The 18,928-nt window shown below is 40.1% G+C and overlaps 1 protein-coding gene across 17 annotated transcripts in view; it reads left to right on the top strand.

Annotated features, from left to right (window-relative positions):
* Positions 1–77: 77 nt before the first annotated feature.
* The window catches only part of CCDC88A (coiled-coil domain containing 88A), a 67,111-nt gene continuing 48,260 nt past the window's right edge, over positions 78–18,928 (top strand). For 6 of the 17 annotated variants that reach the window (XM_015621849.3, XM_015621858.3, XM_015621853.3 and 3 more), the window contains exons 1-4: positions 321–1,093; positions 1,215–1,315; positions 15,092–15,200; positions 18,743–18,812. In XM_015621849.3, the coding sequence (XP_015477335.1) occupies positions 1,031–1,093; positions 1,215–1,315; positions 15,092–15,200; positions 18,743–18,812 (343 nt within the window). In that variant the 5' untranslated portion in view covers positions 321–1,030. Of the gene's footprint in view, positions 171–320; positions 1,094–1,214; positions 1,316–15,091; positions 15,201–18,740; positions 18,813–18,928 lie in introns of those variants that run through there. The other 11 variants (XM_015621855.3, XM_015621859.3, XM_015621856.3 and 8 more) reach the window with 5 other exon arrangements.

The raw sequence follows: 18,928 nt of genomic DNA, 5'->3' as shown, positions 1-18,928 counted from the left end.
TCCAATCGCGCCGCCATCCCCGAGCGGCGGCGGAGGGATACCGGGCTCCGGGCGGAGGGATCCGCACGCTGGGGCCGGCCGCCGGGCAGGGAGAGCGGGAGGCAGGCAGGGAGGGAAGGAGGACGAGGACGGGGCGAGCGATGCGGCGGGGCCGCGCTGGTTGAGGCGAGGTGGCCCCGCAGTTGGGGAGGACGGGGGTGGGGAGCGGAGCTGGTGCCGCGGCAGCGGTGGCGGAGCGGCAGGAGAACAGCTGGGGAGGGGTCGGGGGGCGCTCCGGGAGCGGCGAGGGGAGAGCGGAGCCTGAGGGGAGCGGCCAGCGCGGGGGAAGGGCGAGGCTGCGGGGCCGGGCGGCGTGTGCCGGTCCTGCCGCTCTCTGGCGTCGTAGTTAAGTGGAAAAGGGAAGGGATAGAAAAGGGAACTGAATTAAAATAGCCCCCGATCCCTCCGGGGGCCGGTTCCCTGTCGGTGCCAGTGCGGGGGGGCAGCGGGGCTCTGGTGCAGCCGCAGCCCGGGGGGCTTGGCCGGGAGAGGGGCGGGGGTCGCTGCCCTCGCTGCTCCCCTCGCCCGGGCTTGGGGCTTTTTTTGTGGGGAAGGGGCAGGATGAGCTTGCGGAGTTTCGCTGGAATTTCTCCTTCCTTTCTGAGGCGCTGCCGCTGCTGAAGCAGATTTTTCCTTCCTCTCTTTTTTTTTTTTTTTGTCTGATGCAGAATCCCAGTAGCTAGGCAGCCTCCCTCTTTTCTTTCCTTCCTTCCTTCCTTCTACCCCTTCGCTATGTAGGAAGGGAGAGGCATCAATGGAAAGGCTGAAATACGCGTAGATGGACTTTCGGATGCATTTTTTCTTGAAAGAGGAAGATAAATCCCGCTTGCCGGTGCACTGACTTTTGTTGCTGTTGCATCCCTTGGTAAAAATGGGGTTCACTCACTCCAGCTGAATCCTTGGAGCATTCCAGAGAGTTGCTGCAGTGAAGGACTTATCTTTATTTTTTGCATCAGAGGAGCTGCATTGATGTTAACCATTTTTTTGTAAAATGGAGAACGAGATCTTCACACCCCTTCTGGAGCAGTTCATGTCGAGCCCTCTTGTCACCTGGGTAAGCGTTCATTTTCCCCTCACACGTTCCTGGTTTTATTTGCTCATTGTTTGAGAAGAGCCTTGCGGCAAGGGAGCGAGGTGGAGTTGGTGTCACGGTGCTGCTGCTGGTTCTGTTCCAGGTGAAGACATTCGGACCTCTGGCTGGAGGAAATGGGACCAACCTGGAGGAATATGTGGCGCTGGTGGATGGAGTGTATCTGAACGAAGTCATGCTGCAAATGTGAGTGTGGGCAAGCGCTGCCTTGGGGTAATTTTTTGCTGGTTCGTTTCTCCTGTATTTTTTTGCTGCCTCATGAAAAATCCTTTCTCCCCCCTCTCCCCGTATTGACCTTGGTAAATTACTTTCATTTGTGCGTGACACGGTCATGTGGTGATTTAAGAGGAGACTTGGGATCCTGGAGGATCGCGACTCTGCACAGCTGAATGTCCGAGCAATTTATTTGCAGGATGTACAGTGTGATACAGGCTGAATCATCATTGTAGAACTTACTGGAAAATGGGATGACTGTAAATAGTTTCCCAGATTTCCACTGAGAGGTATAGAAATGGTTCATCCTGCTGTAAGTAGTGCTCATAAAGAAAATTTTGAATAAATTTGCTTGGCTAATAAGGTTCTAATCCATATCTTGGTGCACGTGACATGCAACTTAAGGATGGCGTGCAACTCACACAGGATTGTTCACTGAGTCCAAGGACTGCCCTTAAACTCCTTCCTCTTCATTTTCCATGCTTCCAAATTAGAGTAGATAGCAGTTGAGCAGTAAAGCTGATGCTTTAATTGTGAGTGTAGAGTGTTTTCTGGCTATAGTCGACAGAAGAAACGTTTTTACATGGGGTTTTAAACTGTTTATTGAAAACTCTGGTTGTCAGAAAAAGTCCTTTACAGTGGCCCTCTGTTAATCATAATTTTGACTGGAATGTTGCCCACTACTGTCATGCTGAGGAGTAACACTTGTCAGGTGTCTGGTGATATAATCCTAAAAGTGTTACTAGTGCAAAAATTTCTACATACTTTTCTTTTTTTTGATATTTTGAGTCTCTGTAGAGAAATACATCTATTTTCTGTATAGGTATGAAAAGCTGTGGGCTTATGGTTGGCTGGATGAATCCATCAGTGCGTGAGCAGCTTGTGTTGGCAGCTGTTCCTCAGGAACACTGCTCAGGGATGGGCATCCTCTTGCTCTGTTTATAGCTTTTATTCATATTTAGTGTTTTAAAAGTTTCTACCCTTGGTGTTCAGCTTGTGTAACTAATCTGTGTCGAAAGAGCAATGCTTTGCCCCATTTAAGTGTGAATTCACAGCCTGTATTTTCTTTGTCACCTACTTCTGTACGACTGGGACTCCCAAGTAATCACTTCTAATATTCACTCTTGAAATTGGAAAACTTGGTGGAAAGGAACTTTTAGAGAAAAAAAAATTGGAGTGGATTCTGGCACACTTTAATAAGCATTTTAAGTGATGCATTTCACTGAAGAATACTGTTTTTATTTTATGTCTTCTTTTTTTTTATTCTTGGACTGTATAAAGTGAGTAGATTTTCAGCTGTGGCCACACATTTGATATGCAGAACTTCTATGGGATAAAAAAGTTTGACAGCTGGAAGGCAAATTTAGCACTGGAACAGTGTGATTTTGAAGAATACAGTCTTAAAGTTAAGCTTTTTTCAGTCAATTTTTTAATACTGAGTATAAATTGATACCTGATGCACATATAAAATGGAAAACTGTTGAGAAGGAACATTCCCATGCCTAAGGCGCTGTGTGTTGAATTTGGCTGTGACTTTGTGCATCCTTGACCCCCTGCCATGATTACTGTACTTAGGAAGCGTTGGGTGTGCATGTGTAAAAAATACACACTGGATATGTAAGTTTTAAAACAAAAGGGTGAAAATTACCTCAAACTGGAGGTGCTGGAAAAGTATTGGCATACAAATAATATGCATTTTAGAAATATGTTACTACACTGGAAGGTCTTTTGGGAACTGAGACGTATCATGGCTGGTTACCACTTAGAATTGCCTCTTAGAACTCTGTTCATATTTTGGGAAAGTTCAGTTTGTTTTGGGTTTTGTGCCAGGATTGAAATAGGGGAAAAATTGTTTCATGTTTTGCAGTGTGGTCCTGTCTGTGGTGAAGTCACTGTGGAAATCTGTGTTAACTTTTAGTCCTGTTCACTTTCAATATCCACCTATTAAAGCAAACATCTTCATTTGCAAAAAACATTTTAAAGATCTGGTTCTAAGGTATCATCAATACAGATTATTTCCAGTGATTTCCATTTTTATTTCTATTTACCTTTCATTCTTTACTACCATATATTGAGGAAATGTGGCAGAAAAAATTGTCATGTGACTTCAAAAGAAAAGTGTTTTTCTTCAGAATGCTGGGGAATTTTTTTTGGTTGTTTGTTTTGGTTTGTTTTTTTTTTTTAAAGCTCAGTGACTTCACATGAGAACTAGAGGTCTGTGGTTAGGAGCTATGGCAGTGGGGGCTGTTAGAGGTGCTGTGGTCCTGCTGCACATATACTTTAATACTTACTTTTATTCTTGCCAAATGTTGAAAAAACAAATTCTGTGACCGTGGAAGTGAGTGTTAATATTGGATTAGGCATGGTTTGTAAACAGTTACACAGTCAAAAAAAAAAAAAGTGGCTTTGTTAGCTAGAGAAAGTTTTTTGTTCAATTAGAAAAGAGTTAATCCTGCCCTCCATCATCTACAAGTGAGAGTTTGTCAGTCCAGCATTTGTTTCTCCTCGTGCTTGTCTGGATCAACTTTATTTTCAGCAATTGTAAGGGCTCAGGGGAAAGAGGTGTCAGCATTGGAATAGTTGCAGGGTGCTGATGGTGCTGAGGTTGTGGGGTTTAGCAGCATTGCGTTGATTAGTCCCTCATCCATGAGAGAATTTATCACATTCTTTGTATGTTTTTTACCTTTAGATGTTTTGGGACATGTGAAAATTGCATAGGTTCTGTTCAGTGTCCAGTTATATCTGAAGGGCTCTTCCTTGCTGGAGATGCTACAGGCCAATTCATATTATTTTTTAAATTTTATTTTTAATTAAGGAGAGTCCCAGTATTTATAATATTAGCTCCTAACTTGGGAGAATGTCTCTAATTTCCTGTTTAAATTTAGGTCCCGTTCTTCAGAAGTATCGGGTTACTTACCTTCTGCTGGGATCAGTCAGTATCTGATACTTGTGGATAGAAACCCATCTGTCTTTCTAAATCTGAGCCTTTATCTTTGTGCTCTTTGATACAAAAAAGGGGTCATGCTTCTTGGAAATAAATCAGAGCATGGGAGATCACTGCAGCAGGGTTCTGCCATGGCAGGGAGGTGGAGGAGCATGCCAGGAATGCTTCATACCTTCACTGCACCTCTGTATCATAATGCTTCTAACATTGTATTTATGAAGTGCTCATAGGCTTGAGTAGAATCTGTTGTGTGTGGTACTGAAATCGGTGAACCAGTATAAATGGATTAGTCACCTGTTGCACACCCAAGTACAACTGCAGTAAAATAATACTCAGTTGTCCTGGAGATATTTTTCCAGAACCTGATTAACATCACCTCAGGGTTTTTTTTAGTAGTCTTAGCACTGTATTGTTTATAAACTCCTCTGATACAAAAAAAAATGTAATATTTTTACAGAAACACTCATTTTCTGAGTGTTATTTGTTTCCATTTTTGATAGGTCTTGTTCTCTGATACTTGTTAACTGAATTCCAATAGGATTGGGTAAGAAATGATGAAAGTCTTTTAGTATGAGTTGTGGTTCCCAAACTGACAAGAATCTTGCTGGTTCTTTTGAATAAAAAGAGACAGCTGGAAGTAGTTACAAGATTGGGAGCTTTCATTACATTTGCCACCACCATTAATATTTGGTCAAGCAACAAAGACTTGAAACAGTATTTTAGCTTTAATTGTTTTATTTTACTGTGCTTTATATTTGTGGAAATAAATCTGATTTAAAGGAACTGTTGGACCCAGACTGTATGCAGAGTTGGAAATGTACAGAAGCAAACTCTGGAACTGAATTAATTTAATCCACTGTCTGGAAAACCTGGCTGCTTTCATCCCAGTGTGCCATTTATAACTTTGGTCTTAATTACATAAATTAAGTGATACTTTCCATATCAGTCTTTGCATCCAGACATGCTGAAAACTGCTTCAAAGATGAAGTCTTTTATTCTTCTCCTGGGTTTTTCCCCTTTTACCATTCTCCCACTGTTTCTCGCTGGCTGGATCCACTTGCAGGCCTTTCACACCATCACATTTTCCAGGTGGACTGGCTGCCTGTTTCCTCCCAGCACGCTGGTGGTGTGTGCCTAGAATGTGGACAGCTTCTTTGGCTCCTGTTCTGAGCTCTCAGCCTTCGGTTGGGAGCTTTTTTCCGAGCACTTGAGCTTGCCAGCCCATACTTCTGGCTTGCCTATATCTTCCCCTGAAAACTGGACTCGCTCTCCAGTGCTGGAGCCAGCTGCCTGGCTCTGTGAAAGAGTGCAGCAACAGCCACTCAATCCCATTAACTCCTTCTTGGGAAGGCCAAGGAAGGAGAGACAGCTTCAGCCAGGCTCTGCCAGGGTGGAGAAATGGAAAAGAGTTTTGAGGTAAAGGAAATGGGCAACTTCAGCAGCAGAAGTAGGAACATGTATTTTAGAAAATGGTCAGATATTAAGTCCACACCTTTATCACTTCATAGTATAGATTCACACTTCCCAGGTGTGCTCTTGTCAGGTTTTCCACAGATGCATGCAGGGTGTCACTTGGACTTGGGAAGAGTTTCTGCTCCCAAGAGTAGTTCTGCGCAACAGGGCTGAGATTTTTTTTTTCAGGAAAGCTGAATTTGTAGCAGTCACTTTCTTTGTAAAGAAGCAAATTCTTTTAGCTAGGACCATCAGCCTGCAGTGAGCTCTGAACTGGGCAGGTGAGGTGGGCACAGGCACTTGTGAGGTGCTTGAGTTTTTGATAGATAAAGGAGGAAAATGCATGGGTTGAACTTGAATGGAATGCTTGAAGTGCTTGATCTTGGTTTGTCCCTGTTTTACTAGGTTTTGTTATGCTTTTGTACCCTTTTCCAGCTGATGTCCACTTTCCTTCATCCTTGCTGCCCCAATTTATTTCTGAGCAGGAAACTACTCTGTAGTTCACTCTTGTTCCTTGCAAAATTTTGAAGATTAGGAATTAAATAATCCAACCTTCCTTTACACATGCACATCCACTTCTTTCCTCTCTCCTTCATGGAGAGAAGCATTCTCTCCTTCATGGAGAGAAGCGTCTTGGTTATATTTCTTTGTCTCCTTACATCCTTTGGTAGCCTGCTACTGACCCCATCCTTACTCTAGGCTAGTACTTTGGGCCAGGGAATAAAAACTGAATTCAAAACTGTATTTTAATACATTCAGAGGTTTCTGTTAAGCTTGTCAACCTGTTCCATAAATAGTGATCTTAGATCTAAAATCAAAATAACTTGTCTCAGCATTGAAAGCATTCTGGCAAGGAAAGAACATACATTCACTATGGCTTTGCAGTTTCTTTTTCAGAGAATTTTGCATTTCACATTCTACATGCTGTTGCAAAGCACTCCATGAGAATAGCAGCAGCAGTAAAATCAGAGTTTTAAGTTAGCTACATACACCTGGCTGATCAGCTTGTATTCTTCAATATCCAGGTGTGCTGCTTCAGATTTCATGGCTCGTCTGGGGATCTCTCCACTACAACCTTTGCAAAATATTGCCGTGCTCTCATCTTTATTTAAAAGCTAACCTAGTTAACTGAATTTGAGTGCTAAATCAAGCTCATCTCATCCTGCACTAAATTTGATATTTACTTCTAGATTTTCCACATTTGTTTCTTCTGTTAAGAGGGACTTCAGAGTTTTGTGTTTGTTCATATGTTCCTTTATTTTTGATTCCTCCTTTTTTTTTTTTCCTCTAAGCTAAATGGCAATTTGTTGCCTTCCTTGTCTTTCATAATGTACCACTTTTCCCTAGGTAGTAATTATTTAGGGATCAAGACATTTTTCCAAAATGCTGCTTTGCTAGAGCACATGACTTCAGTGGGCAAAGATTATTTGGGAATAACTGTGTGAGAGTCTCTGTGTTTGTTTGCTTTATCCTGTAGATGCTCCAGAGACAGTTGTTGCTGTTTGCAAAATACCTCCCTTTGGTTTCATGGGATTAATTAATGCCAAGGATTTGAATTGAAGCAAGGCTACTGCTTGACCCAAGCAAAAATTGCCTGATGTTGTATTTTTGGATGGGAAATTGTAAGGGATGAACTCCTGAATGGTGCTGTCATATTCCTGGCCATTGAGTCAATCTTTGTGTTGCACATTTAGAGACACTCCAATACATGCTTCCTTCTCTGTTGTGACAGAAGACAGTACACTTAGGTTTATTACAGAATTTTATCTTGGTTTAAGCTTCAGGGGAATATTTGCTCTAGTTTTTCTCTGTGTGGTATCTTTGTTTTTCTTAAATAAGCCCCTGAGCAAAAAGTGTCTGCTGGAATTTCCTGGTAGCTTGGGAATACACTTGCTGTATATTTGGAGTATTGTGTGTGCTGGGAAAAACCAGAATACAGATACTATGAGATGTAGGAGAGAATGCAGACAGATGTCACATTGCCACTAGTCTAAAAATGGGTGTAGAGAAAGATGAAAACATGTATTTTATTATTAATAATTTTCTTATAGAGGGTTTATTTCATAAGAAAGGAAATTATCTACAGTCATGGTATTCCAACCAGAAGTATTTTATGGAAATCTGTGGTACTATTTTCACAACTGAAGATCTTTCTAGTCACTAAAACTGCAATATTTGAGTAGCTTTGATGCCATCTCACTTGGCTGATAACAAATCAGTATTTCCTGTAGTTCTTAATGCCGAGGTGTTTGCCTGTGGTCAGACTATTGTGACTCTGAAGTAAGAACCAAATTTTTTTTGAGAATTTCTATCTTCAGCCAACTTTAAAGTCAAGAGTAAAATGAGTGAACATTTTCCCAAGTCTTTCAAAGGATAAATAATTTTGTGATTATCAAATAAAGCAAAGTATGTGCTGCTGTGGTGCTGTTAGTTAGGCTAGAAAAAAAAAATTGTATTTACAAATTCCTCTTTAAAATTTTTTCTCTAATAAAGAAGACTGTATAATTGTGTATTGCTTTTAAATCCTATGAGGTAATTTTCCCTTATATTAATATTTTAAATGTCTTAGAAAGCATGTTAGTTCCACAAATGTCATTTGCTCAGGGCAATGAGTGTTCATTGTCTTCTGTTGTGCTTGCTGCTTCCTGGCAGTGGTGACAACTTGCTGGCCCCGTGCTGCTTCTTTTATAACTTGATATTTCTTCCAAACCAATACCTGCATGTTTGCAGAATGATCCTCCCAAGGTGCTCTGTGAAAACATTTCCTGGCTGCAGTGCCCTGGGATGTTTGGTGCCAAGTCATGCTGCATCTTGTGATGCAGATCTGGCAGTGCTTGTGAGTAAAGCTGCTCTTACTGTTGTCACAGGATCACTGGGGGTGGCAATGTGTTCTGCGTTCTCGTGGTCAGTTGCTTTGAGGTGTTAATCCCAAAGTCAAGTAGTTCTCAACTGCTCTGTTAATTGGTCCTGAAATAGGTCTTGAAAATCTGGACTCATTTCAGAACTAAAAAATGTTGGCTCTGAGAGGGAGAATAACACACAGTGCTTGAAGTAGAAGTCAAAACTTCAGACTTCATGACCCTCATTATTTTGCTTCTGTGACACGTCCATCTTTTTGCTTTCCTGACCTTTGACCTGTACACTCTTGCATCCTTGGGCACCTCTTGGGTTTAGTTTCATTTGGAAAATTGTGTGGTGCAAGTACTACAGCAGTTTAATTCTCCCTTTTCAAATATTTCCTGCTAAACTTTCTGTAGTTAAAAAAACCCTCCAAAACCAACCAAGCAAACCAGCAAGATGTCCTTTGAAAGGCATTTAGATTTGTTGGAGTAGAGTGTGTTTGTCAGACTTTCTGGTTCTCATGGCTTTTTACCCTCAATAAAAAAAAAAATTGTTGAAGTTTCTTTTAGGAATTCTCAAATTTTTAATACCTAGGTGTTTATTTTGTGTATTAAGTGTTCTGTGCTGCTCTGAATCCTACAGATGTTCCTTTCTGTGAGTCTCACTTGTTCATTTGGTGGCAGCCAGATTACCTTTTGCCAGCTGTGGAGAAGAGGCAGCAGTGACTCACTAGGTTCAATTTTTGGCAGAAAGCTTTATTTTTTTACATACTAACTTTTAGTGTGATGGGGAAAAAAATAGTCAAGGTGCAACAATAGTAATAAAGTTATTTCTTTGTATTTGATGATACAGTGGTTTCTCTCTAAACTTGGAACTTAAGGGTTTTTGGGGGTTTTTGGTCTTTCCCACAAGAGTGTGATTAGTCAATGACAGGTGAACTGGTTTACCTCCTTTCTTGTTTTCTCATACATTTTACTCACCTGCATATATCTTCCTTACTGCAGTTAGGGAAAAGAGAACAAAAAGAAATCTGGGCTGTTCTGGTCTTTGTTTTGGTTTTTTTTTTTAAGCCCTGTGAGGAAGAAATGAGAGCTCAGTCAGCAGACCTGTTGAATGTACCATGATTTTGCCCATGCTATGCTCAGTATCCACGGAAATGTTCTTGGCAGTGCTCCCCATGATCCCACCAGCCACTCTGTTTGGGTTAGGCCAGTTGGTTGTGGTTTGGTTGTTTTTTTATTTTTAAGTAGGCATTGGTCTTCAGCCTCCTAGCAGTTTATGATGTTGGACATAATCCTAGGAAGTGGGGTTTTGTGCAAGGGCCAAAAGACTTGATCTTGGGCCTGCTCCCTAAAGCTCCCATGGTCACGAGGCAGAAAAGGTTGGATACGGCTGTTGAACTTGTGGCACACACAGTCAGTCCTTGCTGCATGCAGAGTTAGCAGAGTGCCTTAAAACTGAGGTGTCAGTAGTGATTTTGTGGCAGAGGGTGTCTCAGTGTTTGGGATATCTTCAGATGTTTGAGCAGATGGCTGCAGAATTAGCCATTTCAGCTGTACCTCAGTTGTTGAGCTCAGTCTTGAGGGTAGAAATACAGGTGTTGTACAACCTAAAAGTAGATTTCAAGTGTTTAAGCAGGTTGAAGATTATCAATTTTTCTCCAGTTTTGTTTTGACTTTTTTATTGTTTTGTCAGTAAAAGGACACTGTTGTATTAAATCTCTGTAAAACATGTTCTTGCCAGCAGTAAATAATGAAGATTCTGCTTTATTAGTTAAAGTCTATCCCATAATTCTGTTATCAGGAATTACTGAAATATTTGACAGATACCAAGAGTGAACCTCAGCATTCCAGTTAAAAGGACTTTGCAGAAAATAAACTTTATTAGGCATGCAGTATTTATTTGTACAAGTGAATGCTGTGCTGCTGTAAGCTAAACCACAGGGTAGCATTTCACTGAACTCACCAAATACATTCAAACAATGGTATATTTCAAATTAGGGTGTGTTATGATACCAGACTTAATCATTAAGTACCATCAAGGAACAGATGGCAAGGGAGGACACAACTGGTTTGCAGTCTGCATAGATTTAAGCATGAGGCCATTAAGCTATCACATTCCCATTTCTGATAGATTTTGGTCAATGAAAAATTAAAGACACATAATCCCTGATTATATGAAGTCTCAATCTGTGATTCATGACACTGGTAGTATTTCAAAATCACTGAAGTTCTCTCTGTAATCAGGAGTTTTTAAACTAATGCATTATTGGGAGAGATGCTCCTGTCTGGTTTTATTGCTATTGAAATTAATGTATCTTGTCATAAGTAGGTTGCTCTTAAATGTAAAATTGCTTAAGGGTATCTTTTACCGCTCTGCTTCCTATCGACTTCTAGACAGATTTGCCCTATTTTGCTGGGCTGTTTGCCACTGAAGCAGCTCAGTATCCCCACCTCATAAAAGGAGCAGTTCAGAGCATGGATGGCCTTAAAAATGTTTATAGTAGCCATCAGAATCTTAGGGTTTTAAAAAGCTGCTTTTTAAAGCTGTGTCTTAAAGTGGTTCTAAATAGGCCTTTTTATATTGAAAATTATTTAATTTGCATCCTGTATTTCCACTAGTTTATTTGAGTGTCATTAAACCTAATGTATTCTAATAAACAGAATTGTTTTGTGTTAATAAAGATATCATTATTAACATTTTACTGGTCATAAAAATTCAACAGTTCAACATATGTATACAAGTACTTCATTAAAATCTTTAATAAATTAGTTTTCAAGAACTGTAGATGAGTTTAAAGATGCTCTCAGAAGGTTTTGAAAGTTCATGTTTAGAATTTTCTCTTTCTGGATGAGAAATAGTTACACATCAGACTTCATGCTTAGTAAAAAATATTAGTATGCCATGACTTGGACCAGCCTGAAAAACATAGTTCTATGAAAAAAGATTAAATGGAAATGTTATAGCCAGCAACCTGCTATATTATTTTCTCTTTGAGAGGGACAAATTAAGACATCAATAAGATGATGAACTATACTGACTAAATAAATGTTTAAAATGCTGTTTAGTGGATTAAGGAGACTGCTGAGCATTCAGGTTGGAGTTCTTGAGAAAATGAGAGCTGGTTATCAGTATTGGTAGTGAAGGTGGGTTTAGTTATTTTTTTAAATAAGGAATCTCCTGTTCAAGGACCTACTCATGGTCCTTTCATAGCAGGGGTGTGAGGAGGGATCTGTCAGGTCTTTGCTTGGCTGTTCTATACACAAACCTGACAGTTCTAACACAATCTGAAAGGTAGAAATAAATCAGTGGCTGAAGATACGGGAGCTGTGCTAAACACCAGCACAGAGGCTGCTTGGTGGAAGAATCCCTCAGTTTTCAACACTGACTTTTCAGCACAGGGGTCATTTTAGTAGGTAGCCTATAAACAGTCTGTGTTTGTAATCATTTAATGACATGATGTGGTTAGAAAGATCTCAATTACTGTGGCACAGTGAAGGTGAAGTCCTGTCTGCCCTGGAAGGTGCAGAGACCAGAATTTCACTCTGGGAAGCATTGGAAATAAATTTCTGTCAAAGTCACTCATCCTAGTCATGGCTAGCATGTATTAATTGAGAGTGTGAAAGACAGCTGACCTCCCATGGTTGAAGAATAATGAGCCAAGAGGACATTCATTACCAAAAAACCAGAAAAAGGAATCTGCTACCAATAGTGAGTTATTGAGGGTGCATGTTTAATTAAATTAAAAATGACTGGTAGAGATTAGTAATGTTAGTAATGATATCTCACTAGCTTACTTTTATTGAACCTTAAAAACAGTGGGTTAAACTTCTTGTTACCACTTCATACTTTCGAAGTTCTGCTGAAAAATGTTGAGAGAACTTGGAGTTTGATGTTTCTGCTGGACCCTTTGCCAAAATCTTTTTGGAAAAGTTTAAAATTACTGAAATAAGTGTTTTCTGTGCACCAGGTTGTCCCAAGGCTGATATTCTGATTTTAATTGTAGATCATCTGCAGTAGCAGAGCATCTTGAAAGTGGACAGTGGAATTTTTCCAAGTGGTAAAAACACACTTCCAGAGCACATCTGTGGTCCAAATTTTCCCAGCAAAAATGCCCAATTTCAGTAAACTGCTTCCTGCAATTTAAGCCAACAACAGAAAGCCAAAATGAAACAAAATCCCAACTTTGTTTCAAGCTACAGGCGTGAATCATTTTGGCGCTAAGCAGTTCAGCTTGTCATAGAGGGAGGTGAGGTTGGTTGTTAAAGCAGCCCAACCTTCCCTGCTGGCTGGGCTGATCCCCTGGTGTCATGAAGATCCAGTGCTATGCAAATGTTAAAGTTTTGTTCATCCAGGATCAATCTCAATATCCTAATACAGCTTTAGAAATGAGAAAATGGAAAGCCTGAGCTTTTATGACGTTTGTGTTTTGAGTTCTTGTGGTTGCACACTAATTTTGGTGTTGATGCTAAAATAAGAGCTGGCACAATATCCAGGAAACCCCTGTGCCCTGTTTTGAGAGCTCTAAAGGGAGAGGCATCTGAAATGTGTGGCTGTAGAAATGCTGCTGAAGATGATGAAAAAGCCCAGAGATAATCCCATGGTCATTAAGATTAAAGATGAAGATTAAGGCCCAAATCGGCCTTTTGGAGATATGCATGTAGAAATAGGAGACTTCAGCTGATCTCTGTAGGTCAGCAGGATTTATTGTGGATTTTCTCTTGTGATTTCAACAAATTTGAATGAATTCACTGTGGAAAGGAGTCCAGTTCTGTGCATCTGCGAAGCATAATTATTTTTAGCCCATTTAGTTGCTTTTACAGCTACAGGTTGGCTGAACTAATAAACCCAAGGTCACATCCTAGTCACATGGTTTGGCTAATATGTTCTAAAATGTATTTTAATGGTTTGTAATATTTTTAGGAACATGGTGGTGAGCATTTAGGAATGAGGCAATTACCCCCTGTCCTAATTTTCCTAGATATTTATAATAATAAATACAGAAAAAGGATACTGTGCCTACTGCTTTTCTTTTAGAAATGTCTATGTGTTGGAGGTGCATCTTTATATGACTGACTTCCTTTCCCTGCAGTTTTTTCTATTTTTTCTATTTGTGCTTACAAGACAGGAAATGCTGATTGCAATAAATCAAAGAAAAGACATAAATGTATCTTTAAAAAAAAAGTCTAATATGCTAAAAGTTAAGCAAGTGTAAAAGACAAATAAAGTTTGTGTAGGTAACACATATAAATGAAAAATATGTCATTTTTGTAGAGAGTATAATCAAAGGGATAAATTCCATCAGAGTTAAGTCATGATACTGCAATAATCAGGTCATTTTTGTTTTATAGCAAATAATTCCTCTTTCTGCATTTGATTCTGACTCTAATCCTTTGCCTGTGAGTTATTGAATTCCATTACTTTTGCACATTACCAGGATCATTCCCCATTGCCATAGTGGTTTTTTGAAGGTTTTTTGGTTTTGTTTTTTTCCTCTCAAAGTTCGCCAGTGGCTGTTCTGGAAAGTGTATTCTGTATTCCATTGTTTAAATCATTAATGACAGTGTTGAATAAAACCAGAGCCAGCAGACACATAGCCCTGCAGGGAGCCCTGGTTTGACAGGGAAAAGTTGGTAGTTTGTTTTTGAGTGCAGCATCCCAGCCAGCTCTCATTTATCTGGTGGTAATAATAATAATAATATCATTAAACAATACAATAATACCATTACATATCAAAAGCTGCATTGTGCAACTGTATCAAGAATCTGTAAAAGTGAGAAACTTCACATTGGCCATCCCTTAGGAATTCTTTAAACATTTCAGAGAGTTTTATGGGAGGTGCTTTGATTCTGGATGGTTTTCCATGAGAAATCCCAGTGAATGGTTGTCGTGCTGTCCTGTGTGTGTTACGAGGTATTGAAAAAGGGTGACTCATCTGCATTTCCTCAGATCCTTTCTGCTTTGGGAAGGAAAAAGTGATTGATTTCCTCCCTGAAGCCAAGACAAACCAGAGAAAAATCTGGTAGCATATGATAATACATGACAAAAACTCTTATTAATAATATCCTTGTTGACACATTTCAACAATCTGTAAATACATTTAAAACAGTCAGTGTGTGTTAGCACGATGTGTTTCATATTCATCATTGTTCTAAAAGTTAAAAATTGCATTTTGTTCCTTGTGCCTCATGGTAGTGAAATGGCATCATACAGCCACAAAATCTTTCCTGTCAGACCCATTCCTTGGGAATTCTGCTGGGTGCTCCCAGTTTCAGGCTGCATTGATGGCAGACAAGAATGTGGGGCTGGCTGGCTATGTCAGACACACATTTCAAGCTCTTTTCCATCTTCCACAACTCCTTATTGATTTGTGGAGGGAAAAACAAGGCATGGTAATCAAGACAAGGGATGGCTGTGCTGGCACATTAACTATCCCATTTGTTCTATAGAGAAAGCTTTAAAGATTAATGTTCACCGTGTTTAAGGTATTCTTCTTTCTTTTCTTTTTGCAGCAATCCAAAGTCTGCTAATCAGAGGATAAACAAAAAAGTAAACAATGATGCATCATTAAGGATTCAAAATTTGTCCATTTTGGTGAAACAAATTAAAACTTACTATCAGGTCAGTAATTGTTTGTTGTGTTGTGTTTTCCCTGGAATTATTTCTAAGTTTTCTTCTATTGTTACGGTTTTAAGGGTAACAGGAATAAGATCAGCAAGAGCTATTTGTATGGATGATTGTTTAGCTATATAGTGAGATTTTTTATCACTATTTAGTGGTGTGGACACACTTTTATATGAATGATGATCTGTTTATAAAATAGATATTCTGTGTGTTCAGTTATTCCTGTGGTGCATTAAGTATTATTGGTTGGTATTTTCTGAGTTGAAGCAAGTTTTGTGCCAGTGGGAGAGATTATTACATGTGCATTTAGTCTTGTAGATGGAATTTTTGTTAGAAAAAGGTGATGCAATTTACTGGGCTTAGAATTAATTTGGGAATTTGTGGTAAATGCAGTGAGGAGGATCTAAGTCAGAGCTGTAAAAGATCACTGGAGTTTGATGCAGCAGTATGAGCTGTGCCTGTTGGATGCTCAGCTGGAGAGGACACGGACACGCCACAGCTGGGCACTGAGCTGCCACCAGTGTCCCTTTAGCGTGGCTTTTAGTGCCCTTCACACTCCCCTGCTCCTTCCTGCCAGGAGAACCCACACCTGGGAGAAAACCTCTCCCTGGCCAGCCTGTGCTGAAGTCTCCTGCTCCTTCTGTGTCCACACCCAGTGTGTGCTTCCCAAAACTTGGAGCGCAGTGAGAACTCCATGCTTCTCCCCAGCACTTCCCTCTCTCCTTGGCAGCCCCTGCACGTGGATATATGTGCTGCCTGCTAAGGCCCACATGCTTTTCCTTTTCCTGGTGGAAGTCATTTTCCACCAGGCATTAGTGTCCCACAATGGGTGCAGCAGAAGGCACTGACAGGATTGATCTTTATTGGAGCGCAAAGCATTCCCCATCCTGCACTGGCCTCACCCTAGCACCAGTCCAAGTGCTCCAGTACCAGGCAGAATTGCTGGCATTTAGGTACCTTTGGATGATTCAGGATTGTGGATGTTGCTCCAAACCTTTGTGATAGAAATAAGTTTATTAGAGCTTTTTTAAAATAAAAAAGTACTAATTTTTAAGAAATGAAAGCAGCCACCATGCCTTTAATGGTCGAGCTGTCCTTTTAACTATTTTATACACTTGCCTCCCCTTTCCCTCCCCAGTTTTTCAGGGTTTTGGTCACCATGCAAACATTGAAGAACTGGAGTAAAGGCCTTTACTCTCCAAACTGGAGAGCTCCTTTGAATCTAACATTGCTTTTTGCATGTGTAGCTATTCACTCCCTACAGTGCCTGCAGGGAGGTTTGTGCTTTGTGGTGGTTGAAGAGTTAAAGGATGGGCTGTTTCACAGAGGGGTCAATTGAGTTCCTCTCACCTGTGAAATTCCCTAAGGCAGGAAAGCTGGGGCTTGATGGATGTATTGGAATCAAACTGAGAGGCCTCCCTTAGCCTGGGGTGAGGCAGGAGCCTCACACCCCAGTGCTCCTGAAAGCTGAGGGGACAGGCCTGGGGGTGCTCCCTGGGGAATCCCAGGGGAGGGGACAGGAGAGAGGATTTTTACTGAATGTTAGACACTGATGAATGTGGGAATTTGGAATTTTTAGTATTGTTTTAATGTAACTCTTAACACTTCTCATTGTGAGCTTGTCCATGCTGGTTTGTTCCCTGTGGTTCTATAACATCTGGGGAAAACCTTCTCTCAGTTTAGTGAAAAATTGCATCAGTGCTGTGGATGTGCTTGTCAAAAAAACCTGCACTAGTAGAATATAACAATCAAAATCAAGGTGTTACATTAGATTAGTCACTATTTTTTGTTCCTGCTTCTTCATTGTTATTCTCTGGAATTACAGTTCTGGTCCTGAACCAGTAATCTGAGTGTGTACATTTCTTGGCAGTGTAAGAGTGTGGAACTGTTCTCAGCAGTTCAGAATCAGACAAGTGATTCCAAATTTTGGAGAAATTTTGGGCTCGAGAGATTTAATCCAGTGAGCGTCCATGACTCTCAGCAGATTTGACTGAGGATGTGAAAATCTTCAGTAAAATAAATGCTAATGAACTGGAAAAGTTTGTGCAAGCCAAGCCAGTGCTGAGGTTAACACCAAGTGACAGAAAAGGTGTCAGACATCTCTGGGGCGAGGCAGAGGTGTTGTAAGGAAACAGGTGATCATGTCCATTCAGGAGTCATATCTTGGTTACTGCTGCTCATACTCTGCTTTGATACATGATCAGCTTTATGATAGCATCATGGAATTATTTGTGATACTACCAAAAAAACACCCCCACAAAACAACAGAAAGCCGCTTAAAAAATATGTGATTTTCTCTCATAGCAGCTGTCGATACTCATTAATTTAATTATATTTTATTGGTTTCATATTGATTTAAAACATCCTGTGGTGCACTTCATGTCTTATTTTATTTGAACATCATCTTTTTCAAAGTCTGAGAAGTACAGGTGTCACATTTGGTAGAATTTCATGATATTTGAGGAGGTCAAAGCTGTTTTCTCCCTCCTTACAGTTTGTCTTAGGTGTGTCCAGAGAGAATTTATATTTTGCTGTCTACTGTTAATTCAGATATAATTTTGATGTTGAATATTAACTGGTGGGAACTTCCAAGTGTAGCTGTAGCCAATAAATTCTACAGGTATTTTTCAAGAAATACTGGTTTTTTTCAATTTGACCTAAAGCAAGTGGTTGTTGCTTACATTGTGACACCTGCTGTGTGCCTTGGGCTCTTCTGGAATATGTTGCTTTTGAGTAGGAGCATTTTCTATAGTAATGGATCTGTCACTGTGGAAAAATAAGAAGCCTGACTATAGGATGGCATCTGCTGGGAATAAACATCTGGGAACAGGAGAAATACTGTTTCAGGAGAATTAGGCTCTGTCTAGACTGGGGATTTGACCCGATTACAGCCATTACAGGAGCTCCATTGATGGAATCCATGGAACAGATAGGCAGAGCTGCTGCCAGGAGAGTGGCACTTCCAAGCTAAAATTCCATGTGGTTGTGCAGACAGGGGTTTGCACCTTTATATTCACAGCTGGCCCAGTGTCACTGCAGCAAAAACCTCCTGGGATCTTCATATGCACGTTTTGGTGAGGCCAAAGAAACCATGACAGAAAGGAAATTGAGTTTTTTGCAGTAGAAATGCACCTTAGAGCCAATAAAACCAATATGTATCAATAAGTTAGTCAGGGAAACATGAACATAATAAATGTAAAGGGTTTTGCTGCATTCTGAGACTCAGGATCTCATTGGCTTAAGATTCCTAAGCCAGCTCATTGCCACGAGAGGATTTTGCTGTGTGAGATGATTGTGCAAACCAGTAAAACAAAGGTTCTATAGAAGTAACTCACATTTGTAAGTTATTTTTTTTAATTATAAGGCAAATAATTAAGTAGTGTATGAATTCCTAAAAATTTCTGTATGTATGTATGAAGTCCTAAAAAATATTAAAACTGTTTAATTAATACTGATTTCTCTTCAGTGGCTCTTGGTATTTGATGTTTGCTTTCATTCAGTATGTATGATGTAAATAATGTTTTAATTAACTTTTATAGGAGACTTTGCAGCAGTTGATCATGATGTCTTTGCCAAATGTGCTAATAATTGGCAAAAATCCTTTTTCTGGTAAGTTTATTTTTGACCAAGATAAAAAATGTATACTGGTGTGATAATTTATATTATTTCACTGGAAATAAAATTCCTGTAGAGTTGAGCCTTTCAACAGAAGGTTGTGTAAATAC

This window comes from Parus major, chromosome 3, assembly GCF_001522545.3.
Source record: "Parus major isolate Abel chromosome 3, Parus_major1.1, whole genome shotgun sequence".
Lineage (NCBI taxonomy): Eukaryota > Metazoa > Chordata > Aves > Passeriformes > Paridae > Parus > Parus major.
Note: the sequence above shows the minus strand (reverse complement) of the source record. Positions and strands in the feature narration are given on the sequence as shown.